At 36.5% G+C, this 17,800-nt stretch overlaps 1 protein-coding gene across 2 annotated transcripts in view; it reads left to right on the forward strand.

Annotated features, from left to right (window-relative positions):
- chrna8 (cholinergic receptor, nicotinic, alpha 8) overlaps positions 1–17,800 on the forward strand; it is a 97,138-nt gene that overhangs the window by 47,010 nt on the left and 32,328 nt on the right. For both annotated transcript variants that reach the window (XM_084096246.1, XM_084096247.1), the window contains 2 exons: positions 3,115–3,159; positions 13,886–13,995. In XM_084096246.1, the coding sequence (XP_083952372.1) occupies positions 3,115–3,159; positions 13,886–13,995 (155 nt within the window). The remainder of the gene's footprint in view (positions 1–3,114; positions 3,160–13,885; positions 13,996–17,800) is intronic.

The raw sequence follows: 17,800 nt of genomic DNA on the forward strand, positions 1-17,800 counted from the left end.
TGCGTCCACTCTGTAGTTGCCAAACCAGACATCTTTTGCGCATTGAACAGAAAACTCCATCGACCAAATTGGCCCATTGACCAAACCAAATTGACAGAGGGACTGGAGACAGAAAGCAAGCACAGGTTCCTCTTCAGCATGAGTAATCATGAGTGCCTTAAAGGAAAGATTTGAACTGAAATTCAAGATCAACTGCAACAAAACTGATTTTCAACTTCCTTTTCAGCAGTACTTTACTTCAAATGGCTGAATTTATTCAAAATACATTAAAACAGTAATATTGTGAAATATTATATTTTAACTGTTGCAATAATTATCTGTTTTTATTTTAATATTTATTTATTTAATTGATTCCTCTGATAAGCTGCCATTACTCCAGTCTAACACTTTACAATACGGTCTCAGTTGCTAACATTTGTTAAAGCATTAACCAACAAAGAGCAATATATTCTTACAGCATTTTTTTGTTAATGTTAATAAATTAACATGCTCTATGCTGTAGAAGTATTGTTCATTAGCTCATGTTAACGAAATACCATGTTCTGATGGAACTCAATTTGGTAGTGATCACATCGTTTTCTACATAGCGCAGCTGATTGGTTGCTGTTGCATCAGCTGCGGCTCAACTTTCAAATACTGGTAGTGTTGCTGTTAGCAGTCTGCAGAGCGCTTTCAAAAACGTATCTGAAATCAACATCTAAGATAAGTGAACACTCTTTTACTCCATATCTCGCATATTGCGTAGTTTGCTTATTAAATGAGCAAATATAACAGATTAATCTAAGCATTATGTTTAACAGTTTGTGGCGTGATTATAAGCAAAGTTGCAGCGTTTATGCAATTGTGTTTATGCAGCAGCAAGCAGTCTATTGCATGTCATTGCTAAGGATACGCCATCTAAGCTACGGATATGAGAAAAGGTTAAAGTGAAATAACCATTCGTGCTGTTAACAGGGTTACCATGTTTAACTGTAATTCTAATGATGCATTCATTTATTTCCAAGGGCAGTGTTTTCATTAGCTATGCATCCTGACTTTCTTTATCGTCTCAACAGCTTTTTCACTTATCAATAAGAGTATAAGGATTATGTCAATGATACATCAAATTATTTAATTATGATACTTGCTCAGGTGGTTGCTGGGTTTCTTATCTCTATCAGCTTACAATATATATTGTTAATGAGAACACATAGTGAGCATTTATAGAACTAAGCCAATCGGCATGGTAGCCCAGGCACACATAGTCATAGGCCACTAGTGTTAATCCGGCACGGTAGCCCAGACACACATAGATATTAAAACATGCAGTCTTATGGTTCTTGGGGTGGATCTGCTTGTTTGGGGAGTGTTTGTCCTATCTCGTCCTGTCTATGTTCATTCATATGCACAGATATATGCATGTCTGTCTATGCAGCAGCTTGTTTTCTCACTCAGCAGTGCACATATATTGGCTTGAATTGTCTATCTCTCCCATTACCCTGTGCAACTGTTTCAGCTGTTGCACAACTGTGCACTATACTCCAAATCTAGAGCGGATGGGAAAAGCTGTGCAACTGTGCAGTTTTATTTGGCATTGGCGGTACAGCCTGTAAATAATCTGGACAAAATATTTGGGGAGTGGAGGGCTATGCACTTTTCTCATGACCAAATATATTAACAATACCATTTCCATTTCCATTACCATGCCAATCTTTATTTCCATGCCAATCTCTCCCAGAGCTGTCATGACAGAAATACCAAGTTCTGGCATGAAACTCTAGATGGCGCAGGCTGATAGGATCTTTAACTCAATTTGGTTATGATCACATTGTTATCTACATAGTGCAGCTGATCGGTTACTTTTGCATCAGCAGCCAATAAGCTGCGGCACAACATTTTGGTAGCGTTTTCTGTTAGCAGTCTGCTGCGCACTTTCAGAAACTCTCCACCTTCCCCAGCTCCACCTGTATAGATCTGCTATGGGGGTTATTTTGTGAATGTTAAATGTGCTGCAGCGACATGTTTTACATGCTCACAGCACCATGTCTGTGAATGTATTGGCAGTAGCAAGTCTCAGTACTTGCAGCAGCTCTGCCAATATTCATTACCATTACCATGCAAATCTCTGAGAGTTGTCATGACAGAGCTAATGTTAACAAATGAAACCTCATTGTGAAGTGTTGCCCCGTTCTTTTTATCAATGTTAAAAATAGTTGTGCAGCTTAATTTCTTTTTGTGGAAAACAAGACTATTTTTTTCTTCCGGTTTCTTTCTTGAATAGAAAGTTCAGAAGAACAGCATTTTTTTTTTTTAAATGGATTTTTTGTGTAAAGTGTGTACTGTCACTTTCGATCAGTTTAATATGTATCCTTGCTAAAAAAAAATATTTCTTTAAAAAAAATCATATTGACCCCCAAACTTTTAAATGTAATGTGTAATGTAAGACATATTGAGATCCCTATAGCTCTTCTTCTTTTTTTCAAATCTTATTTATTCTATATCTTTGATATTGTGTATAAACTGTGCGGACACTTGAACCTGTCTGAAGCTTATGCTGTCTGTTCTTATCGCTCAGTTACTTACTGAACTATAGATGAAGCAAGAAACAAGAATATCAAAGGGTAAAAACATGAGAAATTGATGACATTGTAGATCATCCCTGGTCCAAACTGAATGAAATGTGAGGAAATCAGAGGTGACACTTCTCTGAATGAAACCAACATGACTGTTCTTGAGCTCAAATAAACACAGAGAGATTCTGACACCGATCGATGCATGTTGAAGTGAAGCTTTAAATCCCAAGAGGTTTACTATGAGATCTGTATTGTAATGGTGATTGTCACATTGTGAAACTGCTTTAAGGTTTGATTGCTCCTATTCATTGAGTGTCATAGCTGGGTTTTTTGGCCTTATCTCAAATGCTCCAAAAGGCAAAGTCTGCATTTGTGTGTGTGAGAAAGAGAGAGATAGAGAGCGAATGGTACACAGAGGCCAAAAAAGGAATAAAAGTCTTTGTTCATAAAAAGGGTTGGGATTATAGAAGCAGAAAGGAGATTTGTTCAATTTGAAGTAATCCTTCATTTATGTCCTCATTTGATACTGAATCTCTTTTTCTCTCCTTTTTCTCTGCCCCAGGATGAAAAAAATCAGGTATTAATAACCAACGCCTGGCTACAGCTGGTGAGTTTCTACTTACTTTACTTTTGTACTCATGCATTGTGCATGTATGAGTAAGTGTGTGTAAAGTTCCTTTAAGGAAACTACAACTTGGCGGCCATTTCGGTAACGTCCCAGGCAACTACAGTATTTCCTTACTATTTACCAAGTGTCACAGCTACTTTTGGGGATGACCACATTTGTTTTGACTATTTGTCAAGATTACATTTCAATAACAATCAGAAATAAAATCCTACATAGGCTCATTGAAAAAATGTGCCTCTGTCTACATTTTTGCAAAACTCAAAATGTCAAAAAAGTACTTATACCATGCAATGCAATTCACGTCAATTTCCATCTGAAATGAACACTAGTGGCAGTAAAACAATGACAACTTTTATTCCTTTTTGCTCAAATTATGATCACATGGGCAGACTTTTTGCACAGTTCCTTGTACAATAAGGCTTCAAAACCATGCACTTTACCAAATTGCATGACTACACGTATTTTACATACATTGTATACGTGTTGTGAAACATGCAAGAAGCAACATATCATTTATGCAGTAATGTTGCCACAGGCATTTTTTTTTTTCAATGAGCCTGGGTTGATAAAATCTGATCACAGATAATGAAGCAATGCTATTTATTATAATAAATAGAATTGCTTCATTATCTCAAATCATGCAAAAAAAATATATTTTACTGTATTTTGTCTGGACAATTGTGCCTTCTAGAGTAAATTAACTCTATGAAAGGCAATCCTCTCATTCCTATAGCCATCGTAAATGAACAATATGATTTCTCTCCCTCATTCACTACTGTAAGGCCTGCTCAATCGGTCCAACGACAGTTTCCGATAAGCGGTTGAAGGTTTACTGGGTGTTACTGTCTTTTCCGGGTGGCAAAGTAATTTAATTCCAATTCAGCTTTTATCTGACTCCATTTTATCACAACCTCGAATTTAGTTATTGGTCAATTATATAATAGTTTAGCAATACATCTGATTATTCTAACTCTTTAATTTATATTTTTACCCGTTCATTAGGAATCTACAGTATATCGCTCAGAGAGTCTCGCGCCAGCCATTAATATTATGCGGATCTCACAATCACAAACTCGCCAGTCTGATCAATAACCAGAGATTATGGCTTAAGCAGTTTAACAATGACGCAACACCCTTGCTATTATTAAGAAGTACCCATGTAGCCCCCTACAGTCACCCATATAACAACTTAGTTAAAGCCCAAACAATAACCAGAGGTTATGGCTAATACATTAAGATAATGCCGCTCCAAATGCTGCTATTACCCCAATAGTATTTTTATCTAGTCCCTTATTTGCAACTGCATAACAACTTAAAGTCAAGCAGTTAGTCAGGAATCTTGAATCCCACCAGATGTGCCCCACGCTCCATCTAAGATGGGATCTAGTATGTACTTAATGAGAGACACTCAGCATTATGGGCCGATCTCATTACAAATCGCCCTGAGCCTCTTGTGCTCTTTCTTTAAATACCCAGAACGAGACAGAACAATACCTTTTGGTTTACTTCTGTGGAGAATGAGACCTTTGTACCAGTCGCACTGAGACATTCCAAATGATACCAAACATGTATAGTGTTGTATGATAATTGTTCACATTAAACCATATAGATTTTTGGGTGAATTTCAGGTGATCTCAGCATGAGAGAGAGAAGGAACAGGGAATGGGGGGTCAAGGGAAAGAGATGTAGATTAGGATGATGCTTAGGTGAGACTTGCGTCTCGAATGGTGATGCTAATTTCACAAGAGAGAATTCAAATGTTTTCCTGTCCTGCTCAGTTATGCCGCTCAGCGGCACATCTTCCTCAAGTCCTCATTGTTCAGACATCACCCTGGAAAGCAAAAACAACAGCAGAATTATTTGAAATTGAAATAGGTTGTTCCAGTTGCATGGCAGGTCACGCTAACAAAAGTTTCAGACTTCAGAGCAACAAGATAACGACATTTCAATGGCTTCTAGGTTTAATGTCACATCCCTTGGTCACATCAGGCAGATTTACAACTAAAATAACAGCTTGGAGCAGAGTAGGAGCAGGTCTATGTCTGGGAGCTTGACTTATAATGGCCTTTCTGACTTGATAACTTACATTAAGCTGTTTGCATTTGGAACGATCTGTTCACGGCTGCCATCCTCTGGTGCACTCCTTCAGACTTCCCCTTTTTTGTAGCATATATTTTGTTTCACTTTAATACAGTTCTACAATATTTCTAAGCAAAACTCAGAAGAAATTAAAAAATATATTATATTATATTATAGACACAGCTGCATACATTACTTATGTTTATTCATTTCACTGCATGATTTAAATGAACATCATAAAAAAGAATATGAACATTTCCATAAGGTTGTTAAACTGTTTTCAGCACCCAAGAGTGCTTTAAGATGAGCAATGATGTCAGAATTTGAATATAGTAGAGTTTTGCAAACCTCATCTGGATATTATTTACTAGAGTGAAAGCTTCCATGATGAGAAACATTACAAACCAAATTAATTGCGAAAATGTCCAGGCCCACTAAACATGCAAAACGTAAGCATATTAAATATATTTGGTAAACACATAATCAGCTTAAAAGCAGGCAAGTGTGAAATTTCATGAAAGACATGTTCATAAATGTGTAAATGCTCACAAATGGCTCTAAATGGCTGATGCCAACAGTAAGTTTTAGTTGTTGAAAGGTGTTTCTATCTGTCTGAAACATTCCTTGGCTCTAATTCACCTTTATTGACCTCATCAGCCATAATGCATGATTTTAGCCAACCGAGCACTTAACCATGAAATTAAGCTGGATAAGAAATTTTCCACTAAGGAGCTGCTTTGATTATGAACCCAACATCCGGACCAGTTGCTTTCCAAAGTGCTAAATTGATTTAGAGACAGACCTTGCACAGATGATCACCCATATATTGACTTGAAGGGTTAGTTCACCCAAAATTGAAAAAATAAATAAATAAATTGTCATAAATTACTTACCCTCATGTTGTTCTAAACACGTAAGACCTTTGTTCATCTTCAAAAATGTGTGTTCCGAAGATGAACGGAAGTCTTATGGGTTTGGAACAACATGAGAGTGAGTAATTACTGATAGAATTTTAATTTATGGGTTAACTAAAGCTTTAAGAATATTATTTGACGTTGTAGATAAATATGATCAAAGATGTCTGTAAAAATAAATCTGCATTGTTTATCCTTTTGATCTTTCATTCAAACAATGAAATGGCCAGAATTATTGGCACCGTTTTATTAAATACTTTTTGCAACCTCCTTTTGCCAAGATTTTTTTTTGTTTCATCTGACCATAGAATCGGGTCCCTTTTGAAGTTCCAGTCTTGTCTGACAACTGAAAATGCTGGAATTTGTTTTTGGATGAGTGTGGATGATTTTTCTTGAAAACCTCCCAAACAACATGTGGTTATGTAGGGGTTGTTTGAGTATAATTTTTCTAGGCTTTCTGGCCCCAAGACTCAACTAAACTCTGCAGTTCTCCATCTGTGATCCTTGGAGAATCTTTGGCCACTCAAACTTTTCCTCCTCACCGTGCATATGTACTGTACAATATAGACACACATATAATATTATATTAAACTATATAAATGTTTTAAGTTATTTAAACATTTTAAAATAAAAATATTAAAAATAAAAATATCAGCACAAGCCATACAAATATATAATATAAAACTGGTTCATATGCACTCATCTTTTTTGGTTCTAAATTCTTTAGTGTTGCTTAAAAACATGAAACTGCACGTGACATCGGGAACAAAGTGGATCTGTTCTTTTCTTGGACATGGAGAAATAGTTTGTTCAAAGTATGTGTTCCAGTATATAAAATATGTGCAGCGCACATTCCCTGATCCTATCATGATGTCAGTGCCGAGCAAGCCAGTGTGTCCGCAGAGAGAGGCAGCGCCCCAGGGAATACGCTCACTAAAGCACACTGGGACACCTGAGCCACAGAGAGATGTGTGGGACAGAAACTCCTCATTCCTCCTGACTGATCTGATCTGTGAGGATGAAACAAACATCATTTCTTCCTATTGTTTGAACTGAATTAATTGTACATCAGTGAAAACACACAAACAAATTATCAGAAATAGCTGAAAGGTTGTTTTATAATGATGGCAATCTGTGAACTTGAAAAGTGGCAATGCAAGATATAAAGAGGGACAAATGAAATGTATAATAGTTGTGCCTAACACACTTCTTTTTTTTTTTTTTGGAAAGTGTTTAGGGTCTTCTACCAAAATAATAAAATATTTTAGAGAGGGAGTAACCCTCATGTTGCTTCATACCCATTTATCTTTCATTCATCGTTAGAACCCAAATGAGGATATTTAAGATATATTATTTCAATATTCTGCCTCAAACATGCATGCTTGACATGTCAGAACAAACGTTATTGATTATGTAGACATTCAATGGACAAAATGATGAGAGAATATTAAAAATATCTTGTCCCAGCCGGGTTCGTCACTTATTGGGGTCCCCTGTAAACATTTCCGTTGTGTTCTGTTCTATTTGCAGCGCGTTTCTGTATTTGGTGGTGTTGTGAACTTTTGCTGCGCGTTTCTGTATTTGGTTGTGTTTGTGAGTATTTGGAGCACCCATGTGTTGTAAAACTGATGAAGATGTTTTCTTAATTTGCGGGTGTTTTTCTATGCATGTGTTTTCTTCAGTTGCAGCGCGTTGAGCTCTCTCGGCCACCGTAAATAAGCCACAACACAACCAAATAATGCCGCAGCACAACGGAAAGAGGGCTGGAATGATGCGCATGATGCCTAAGGGACCGTCTGCCAATTCCTCCAAGTTGTTAAAACGTATAATGTGTATTAATTAAAAAGATGTGGCTTATTTCCGTTGTGTTGTACATTTTCCGTTGTGTTGTGACTCATTTCCGTTGTGTTGTGGATTAATTTTGTTGTGAACTTATGTTTGCCTTTTAAATTTTGTTGTGTTGTGCACTACTGGGCCACCGTACTTTTAAGTCCAAAGGCTTACACATTTAGAAAAATTGTGATATAACAGCATATGTTTACGTCACATTTCTTTTGAAAAAATGAGCATTGGATGTTTGAGCAAACTCTCCCATTTCACTATACCGTGATCCTTTCAGCCAGAGCAAAAGAGGGAGCTCATGCACAGAAAACAGGAGTTATGTGATTAACTCTTTCCCCACCAGCATTTTTGAAAGAAGTTGCCAGCCAGCGCCAACATTTTTGGTCATTTTCACAAAAGTTGCATGGCCCCCAGAATATTTTGTTGTATGAATATCTGAACATGCAATATATCAAAAGGAAGAACAGACCCTCTGCTTTTAAACAAACAAACTAAAAAAACTTTTATTCAAGCCTCATGCATTATTTATTTATTAACATTTGAATGTGGGTAAATTTCATAAAAAAGCAACATTTTGAGCAAAAAGCTGAGAAAATCGTGTTTTTAAACATAGATGAAGTAGATCGAGTTCATCAACACTGCTAATGCTTGCACAGTCTTACAGCTCGTCCTGGGTCGACATTTCATTCAGTAACATTAGGCAGTTTTGATTTCTATGCTGTTTAATGTTGAGGATCATGTTATTTTACATATGCATCTGCTTATACATGCTATCGATTGTTTCTGCTTCTTCTTTGCCAGTGTTTTGATCAGGAGATTCAGTGAAATCACGGAAAGCCGGAAATTGCTTCTTTTCCAATGCCCACGGTCAGTGGCGGGGAAAGAGTTTAATGAGTTAACCGGAGTGTATGTAATTATGACATATGCGGATCCATAAGTCCGGTATTAACAAAGGCACAGGGAAAAGACAGATGAAACATGAAACCAAATAAAACACAATTATAATCATACATGATTTGTCATGAAGTTCTTCAAGCAATCTCTGATATTTTCCATAATCATATGTGTATTTATTATCGCAATGGTTAGCATAAGTAGCCTTTAGAATCACGTATACATATACAGTGAGGAAAATAAGTATTTAAACACCCTGCTATTTTGCAAGTTCTCCCACTTGGAAATCATGGAGGGGTCTGAAATTGTCATCGTAGGTGCATGTCCACTGTGAGAGACATAATCTAAAAAAAAAATCCAGAAATCACAATGTATGATTTTTTAACTATTTATTTGTATGATACAGCTGCAAATACGTATTTGAACACCTGTCTATCAGCTAGAATTCTGACCCTCAAAGACCTGTTAGTCTGCCTTTAAAATGTCCACCTCCACTCCATTTATTATCCTAAATTAGATGCACCTGTTTGAGGTCATTAGCTGCATAAAGACACCTGTCCACCCCATACAATCAGTAAGAATCCAACTACTAACATGGCCTAGACCAAAGAGCTGTCCAAAGACACTAGAGACAAAATTGTACACCTCCACAAGGCTGGAAGGGCTACGGGGAAATTGCCAAGCAGCTTGGTGAAAAAAGGTCCACTGTTGGAGCAATCATTAGAAAATGGAAGAAGCTAAACATGACTGTCAATCTCCCTCGGACTGGGGCTCCATGCAAGATCTCACCTCGTGGGGTCTCAATGATCCTAAGAAAGGTGAGAAATCAGCCCAGAACTACACGGGAGGAGCTGGTCAATGACCTGAAAAGAGCTGGGACCACCGTTTCCAAGGTTACTGTTGGTAATACACTAAGACGTCACGGTTTGAAATCATGCATGGCACGGAAGGTTCCCCTGCTTAAACCAGCACATGTCAAGGCCCGTCTTAAGTTTGCCAATGACCATTTGGATGATCCAGAGGAGTCATGGGAGAAAGTCATGTGGTCAGATGAGACCAAAATAGAACTTTTTGGTCATAATTCAACTTTTTGGAATGATGAGTACCATCCCAAGAACACCATCCCTACTGTGAAGCATGGGGGTGGTAGCATCATGCTTTGGGGGTGTTTTTCTGCACATGGGACAGGGCGACTGCACTGTATTAAGGAGAGGATGACCGGGGCCATGTATTGCGAGATTTTGGGGAACAACCTCCTTCCCTCAGTTAGAGCATTGAAGATGGGTCGAGGCTGGGTCTTCCAACATGACAATGACCCGAAGCACACAGCCAGGATAACCAAGGAGTGGCTCTGTAAGAAGCATATCAAGGTTCTGGCGTGGCCTAGCCAGTCTCCAGACCTAAACCCAATAGAGAATCTTTGGAGGGAGCTCAAACTCCGTGTTTCTCAGCGACAGCCCAGAAACCTGACTGATCTAGAGAAGATCTGTGTGGAGGAGTGGGCCAAAATCCCTCCTGCAGTGTGTGCAAACCTGGTGAAAAACTACAGGAAACGTTTGACCTCTGTAATTGCAAACAAAGGCTACTGTACCAAATATTAACATTGATTTTCTCAGGTGTTCAAATACTTATTTGCAGCTGTATCATACAAATAAATAGTTAAAAAATCATACATTGTGATTTCTGGATTTTTTTTTTTAGATTATGTCTCTCACAGTGGACATGCACCTACGATGACAATTTCAGACCCCTCCATGATTTCTAAGTGGGAGAACTTGTAAAATAGCAGGGTGTTCAAATACTTATTTTCCTCACTGTATTTCTGCATCGGATCTCAATTGAAACACTCGCTGAATCTGAAAGTTAGTTTTGAGCTGAGAATTGTTTTAAATGTTTATGTTTGCTGGTAGCCTGATATGATAACATGGGAAAACAGCCTTGACCCTGTCCTGACTCAGGAAAAACTCCACCTTTGTTCATGACCACTTCTCAAGCCCCAGTTGGCCCACTTTGGAGTACTCAGTTGGTACTCCACTTTGGAGCACCCACAAGATAAGTGTGGGTATCTGCAGGTTGCTGAATGGGCGTGATGAAAGGAAGAGGTGTGCCGAAAGGTCTTTACAGTTGGTTGCGAAAGCTGCCTGTTAGGGTATCGGGTAGGGTTAGTTTCTGTTGTAGCGTTTCAACATTTCAAGCCAGAGCAAGCCTTGGAAGAGACAGTGGAAGCGCGACTGGCCCTGGCATGCACTTGCATGCTCGCTTTTGGCTCGACAGTGGAAGCGCAGTTAATTATAGATTTTTAAAGCTGTGTTTGCGTTTAAGTATAATTAAATATTAATAATTCCACACAGATTTGTGGATGAGTAAAACAATTGTGGTTAAGTTTAAACTCTGAATGAACTATTTTTACATTTTCCCTAATGAGGATCATTAACAAACAATGGAAACATTTGTTCTAATTATCAATGCAGCAAGTCTGATTTCAGCCTCTACTGTTAGTTTGCCTTTTGTCAGTTGACGATAGTCTTCCTTATTGTGATGTATATCCCAGTGAAATGGCTTTTTGAACAAGAAAAAAATTAGGAAGAGACTTAATTGTGCCCATAGGGAATTGATTGGATCATTGTGGTGCTCTCATGTGAATGACAGGTTGTTCCACTCTCATGCCACTAAACGCATCAGGGAAGAGATGTCACTGCAAGTGGGAGGGGACTACGACTGGAGTCATAATGATTCATGCATGAATAACAGCAGCCTATTAGGACCTTTTAAGATAAATTATTAGTCTATTTAGTATTTTCTATGTTTGATAAGGAGGATCAGTGAAATTAATGACAAACTAATCTAATGTTTATGATGAAGCTGCTGATGTCAACAGTTTAAATTATGACTAATAAATTGTTTAAATGTATTTCAAAATATATATTTTTTTATTCATATGGAGCCTGATTGATTTAGTTTACCCCTAAATGTTAATTAATGCATTAACTATCAAACATGTACTAACATGTTTAAGGCTGCTGTTATTCATGCATGAATCATTATGACTCCTGTCGTAGTTAAGGATCACTCATCATTGGTTCATGAGTTCATGTTGAAGTAACTATTAATTCAGGTATTAGTACATGATTATTCATGCCCTGTTATTGTATAATGTTACCATATATATATATATATATATATATATATCTATATATCTATCTATATATATATATATATATATATATATATATATATATATTTATTTATACTACAGGGCCGTTGAATGCTTGAATCTGATTGGTTGACGAACGTTCTAAGGTGTGCATTATTTTCAGGGAAACGCACAGCTAAAGTAGTTCCAGGCAGGTCTTGACCGCATTACAGTTCCATATCGCTTCGCGTAGTTAACTGTAATAACGGAAAATAGGATACAATTCATAACAAGAAAAAAACATTTAGCCCCATGCGCTTGATCTGCAATTTTCAATGTCTAGCTTCACAATCAATGGAAACATGCAGTTTAATTTTAATAAATAAAGTATATTCCTATCTATAATCAATAGAAAATGAATCTGAATATAGGCTAAATAAATGGATAGTTCTGCAGCACGGATTTTTATTGCAGATAATATAACAAATAAATAATTATTGATAGGCCTTACTTGTTAAAAGGCTTTTTTTTTCTTCTTCATTTATTTGGCTAGTCTACTGTCATCTGTCAATAATAGAAAGAAAAAAAAGAATGAACGAATTAATTAAAACGAATTGAATTAATAAATAAATAATAATATTGACGCACATGCTTTTCTGTCTCATTATTGCAACATCTCTCTCTAATAACTGCATAAAGTCGAGCCGAGGACACACTTTAAGGCCGGTTATGAATGTAATTTGATACTTATGACTGATCATGCCCAAATGCGTGTTCAGCGCGTTCAGTCTGTGTTCAAAGTCGGTGTTTAAAATCTGCTGCAGTCGATGAAAACAGTCAGAGAATGTGTCAGCGAGTCGTGTGTCCCCAGCATTAGTCTGCTATCAGTGGCTCAAACCTCCGTTACTAACTCTAAAATGACGTTTTGGAATTAGCAACGGAGGCATTGGATTAGATGCGTAAGAAATTAGTCCTACATACAAGAGCGTTTTAATGACAAAAACTTTACAAACGTCTTGAAATACATAATCTGAACAATGTTTCGAGGTGTGGTAACTGTAGTATAAGCGGAATAATTGACTTCAGGCCGTTGAATTATTAGAAAAATAATGCACACCGAGGTGTAACGGCCACTCCGCTTCGCGTCGTGACCGCATTACCACCTCGGGTGTGCATTATTTTTCTAATAATTCAACGGCCTGTCGTCAATTATTCCTTACATATATATATATATATTTATATATATATTGCGCAGCAATATTCCATTTGATATCATGGTGACTTTAATAACATAGTAGTGTGCTTCCTATTGCTTTTGAGAAAGACTGGTAGTGTGCTGCAAAAAAAAAAAAAAAAAAAAGATTAAAAAAAGATTATATTACTCTAAAATCTGCTGTGGCACCACATATGAACCTACCCTATAATACAGCAGAGAGGCAACTTTATAGGCTAGAGAAATATAGCCGAGGACCATCTACACATCGGAAGAGAAATCGGGTGGAGCTTATGCAAGAAGATGTCAACACACATTACTCATACTAAAGAGGTTGACTCACAATGACCTTATTCAACTTAAATTATTGGCATTTAAGTGGCTGGTAGCGACTGTTTAAGCACATTATGTCAAATTCAACTTAGAGAATTGGATATTTATGTGCCTTTGCTCTGTGTTGTATGTTCTCTTTTCATTTCCCAGTGGTAAATGTACATGTGTGCACCCTTGGCAGACCCCAGCTGTGTGATTGTGTTATTGTGTTTACTGGCTATGTGTGTAATATGTTTGTCTCTTTAGCCATCAAACATTTTAATGTTGCTGAATCTCATGTATGTTTTGTGTGTTCAGGGATGGACGGATGTCTATTTGAGCTGGAACCCTGATAACTACCCTGGTGTTCAGACCCTGCGTTTCCCATCCAATCAGATCTGGACACCAGATATTTTGCTCTATAACAGGTAACGGAACACAGCCACATTTACATTTTTCTGTTTTCTTTTAGCCTAAAATACTGTTTTTTCTTAAACATGCTTAATAAACTGCCTTAGCCTAACAACGCAATAAGCCACAAAAGGCTGTTAAGTGAATTTACCATCTACACAGTACACGCACACAACATATGCAAAAAGTGGTTTATTGCTTTTATAAGACAACAGCAACATAAAAATGATCATAGACACTAATCACTTAAGTGGTTAGAATAAAATCTTAGGCAAGAAGAAAACTATTTTCGGTTGCCAAGAAACATACATTTGCATGGGTTCATGTATATTGGATGTGATCAAAAATGTTGAAAAATAGTGGTGTAAGCAATAAGCATTTTGGGGGCAAAGGCTTGGCTCAGGAATATGCAATAAGTAAATGGAATGTGCAAACACAATTCAATTTCAGTTTGATCAATCAATACACATGAAGTGACTAAGAGTAAATTTGTACTTCTGCTGTGTTGAATTGTGGCCGACGGGGACAGAGAAAGTGTATTTAATAATACATGAGCTTTGATCTCACTCCAACAGGAGAAAGCCAAAACAAATTTGGAGGAAACAGAGGTTTATCAAGCTTGTAGATGCAACATTTTAATGTGCCTCAGAACTATGGATATGGTGCTGTTTTGTTTTTTAATGGTAAGTAGTCATTAAGTAGCATTAACTTTCTTGATGCATCCTGACACAGGTAATGATCTATATATCGTTGCTGTCGGGAGGAAACCTTGCATGTCCAAAAACGCTACTTTTGAGGAAAAACTTTTTTTTTTATAAACTCTGTGTTGTCAAAGTTGATATTGTGGCTTAATATATGGTCAGACACTTGCATGTGTCATTATATTATTAACATTCTTCCAAAATCAAGCTCTAAAGGAGTTACAAGGTTTTTGACCAGCAAATGTCAGACATATGTTTTGTCCATCATTATAACGGCCGTAACTGAGGCAGTAAGTGCATCGCAAACTTTGTTTCTATCATTTGGCCAAAATCACATTATAAAAAATGAAGTGCTTTGCATAGGCTATACAAGACATGTATTGGCAGTGACTCGATGACAAATGCTAGGCTAAGACACTCTTCTTAGCTCATCATAACATAAAACATTAGCCTTTATATATAGTCATTCTTGACAAACAAACAGTTCTTCATTTACCCTTGCATTGAAAACAAGCATAATGTCAAAAATCAAGATTGAAGCGGGTGGAGTTATGAGGTTTACAGACATTTTAATACTTTTTTAATACTTTTCACTGGTTAAATATTTGCAAAACCCACAGACAGAGGTAAAGGGTGACCAGTAGTAATGATTTCTGAAAACAATAATAAAAAAATTACAAAATATGGTGATACAAGGTTTCTGACTTACAGTGACGATATGTGATGTTTCACAGCACCACACATAGTCTTTCTGTGCAGTTTTGCACAATAAAGAAACAGTTCATTCAGTAATGAAAATTCTATCATCATTTACTCATCCTCCAAACCGGTATGATTTTTTTCTCAGGTAGAACTTAAAAAAACAAACAAAAAAAACAACTTGTCTTACACACAGTAGATTTCAGTCGCCATTTGTTCCAAGTCTGAACTGATCTGTGATGCAACATCATACTTAAGTCTAGTTGCTCTTACAGTTCTCAGACAGTGAAGAAAAGCAGTGAAACATCAATTTACACAAACATGTCGCAAATAGGCAGTAGGGGACACCAGAGGCAATTGTAAAAAAAAACAACCAAAAAAACATATATACATATAACACATAACATATATATATATATTCCTTTTTTAATATATTTAACTCACAAACTACTACAAATCCACCTGCCAACAACAGCAGAACCATTAAAATCTTTACATCGAGAAAGGCTTGATCATAATATTAAAATAACAAATTTAATACATTATTTTAAAACAATAATTTAATTATTAATTATTTAAAATTATTTCATCAGACTGGAGTAATGGCAGATAAAAAATCATAAATTATATTTATTCAAATAGAAAACCATTATTTTAAATTGTAAAAATATTTCACAATATTACAGGTTTTTTCTGTATTTTTGATCAAACGAATGCAGGTTTGATGAGCATAAGAGACTTCTCTCAAAAACATTAAAAAGTGTAATGTTTCCAAACTTTTGACTGATACTGTGTGTGTGTGTATGTGTAGGCTATGTATATATATATATAGGCTATATATATATATATAGGCTATATATATATATATATATATATATATATATATATATATATATTAGAGATGCACCGATGTATCGGCCACTAATCTGTATCGGCCGATTAAAGCTATTATTTTCGCTATCGGGCATGGGCCGATTGTTTAAAAACAGGCAATGATCAGTGCCGAATCCGATTATATCCTGTCAATCAAAAGGGTGCGGAAAAACATGTCAGATTGCAACTCATACTGTGTGTGAAGAAAATCTCTCTTGTGTTGAATTTAGGGCAAGTTAACGCGACCGCTATAACAGTTATAAAATAACGATGTTAATGGAGGCTTTATTTGACCCTTTGAATCACCCGTAGTTCAAGCCAGGGTTGTCTGATCTACATTTTTTCCCTACATTAAACATTATTTGTAGCGCCTCCCATCCAATAATCGCAAAGAACTTTGTTACTTCTGATAAGAAAGAAAGTCTCAACTTTCAAATTATATACATTTTATCACGAAATTCCAAAAATAAATGGCGTTTTGACGCTCTTAAACAGATCACTGTAAAGCCTCAGTTCAAGCAGCTGCACAGAGCGCAAGTGTTTTCTTCCACTTCAATACAAATTACATCTAGAAAAACATGCATGAATATCAGAAGGTATGTTGAAAGATACAGTACAACTTACCGAAATCATGACTCATGTAATCACTCAATGTTTCAACCACGGAAAGACGTCAATAAAACAGCTGTATATATAACAGTTGTATTTCCAGTTGTATTTTTGAATTCTCTGCATGGTTGTCTGACCGTAAATATCTGATCAACCTCCTTAATGCAGACACCATTTACATCTCATATCGTCTGTATATTATTGCGTTAACAAGGCAATGACTGATGCATTTGTATTACATTCCGAAGAGTGGCCGTTATCAGCCCCAAAGTGGAAAATGAAACCACATCTGTAACTACTGGCCTGAATAGGCACGGAATGGAACAGTTAGAGAAAAGAAAAGAAAAGAAAAGAGAAGTGAAGAGAAGAACACAGACAGAGAAGTTAGTGATGTGAGAAGAGAATTGCACCCATCATTAAGCTGCTTATCCATAGATCATCAACTCCTGATGATGGCAATCACACACTTCTGAAAAGAAACGAACAATAAAAGAGATTCAGTTTAAAACGTTTTATTTCTTCTAACTAAGATATATGAACAGACAGACAGAAAGCACATCTGAATGAAAAGGTCCATATTTTTCTCAGACTACTACACATGTGTATGTCAGCAAACTCTATTTAAAAGTCTGGGTAAAATAGACCTTTTCATTCAGTCACACTATATATAAGGGTGTCTTGCATCCAAAAAATGTTAGGTAAAATGTACTAATTGTGTTCATGTTGTATTGCAAAACACTTTTGCTACTATTGAGGTGGAATACGGGTTTATGTTATTTATTACGTTATTTATATATTTAGGGATATGTTTCATAGTATGGTTAGGTTTAAGGGTTGGCTAAGGTGTAAGGAAAGGGTCAACAGTGTAATTATTGATGTAATCACAGATATTAATTACAGCTGTAATTACATGAAGGTAAGGTGTCCATGTTACAGTGCT

This window comes from Abramis brama, assembly GCF_963993115.1.
Source record: "Abramis brama genome assembly, chromosome: 2".
Lineage (NCBI taxonomy): Eukaryota > Metazoa > Chordata > Actinopteri > Cypriniformes > Leuciscidae > Abramis > Abramis brama.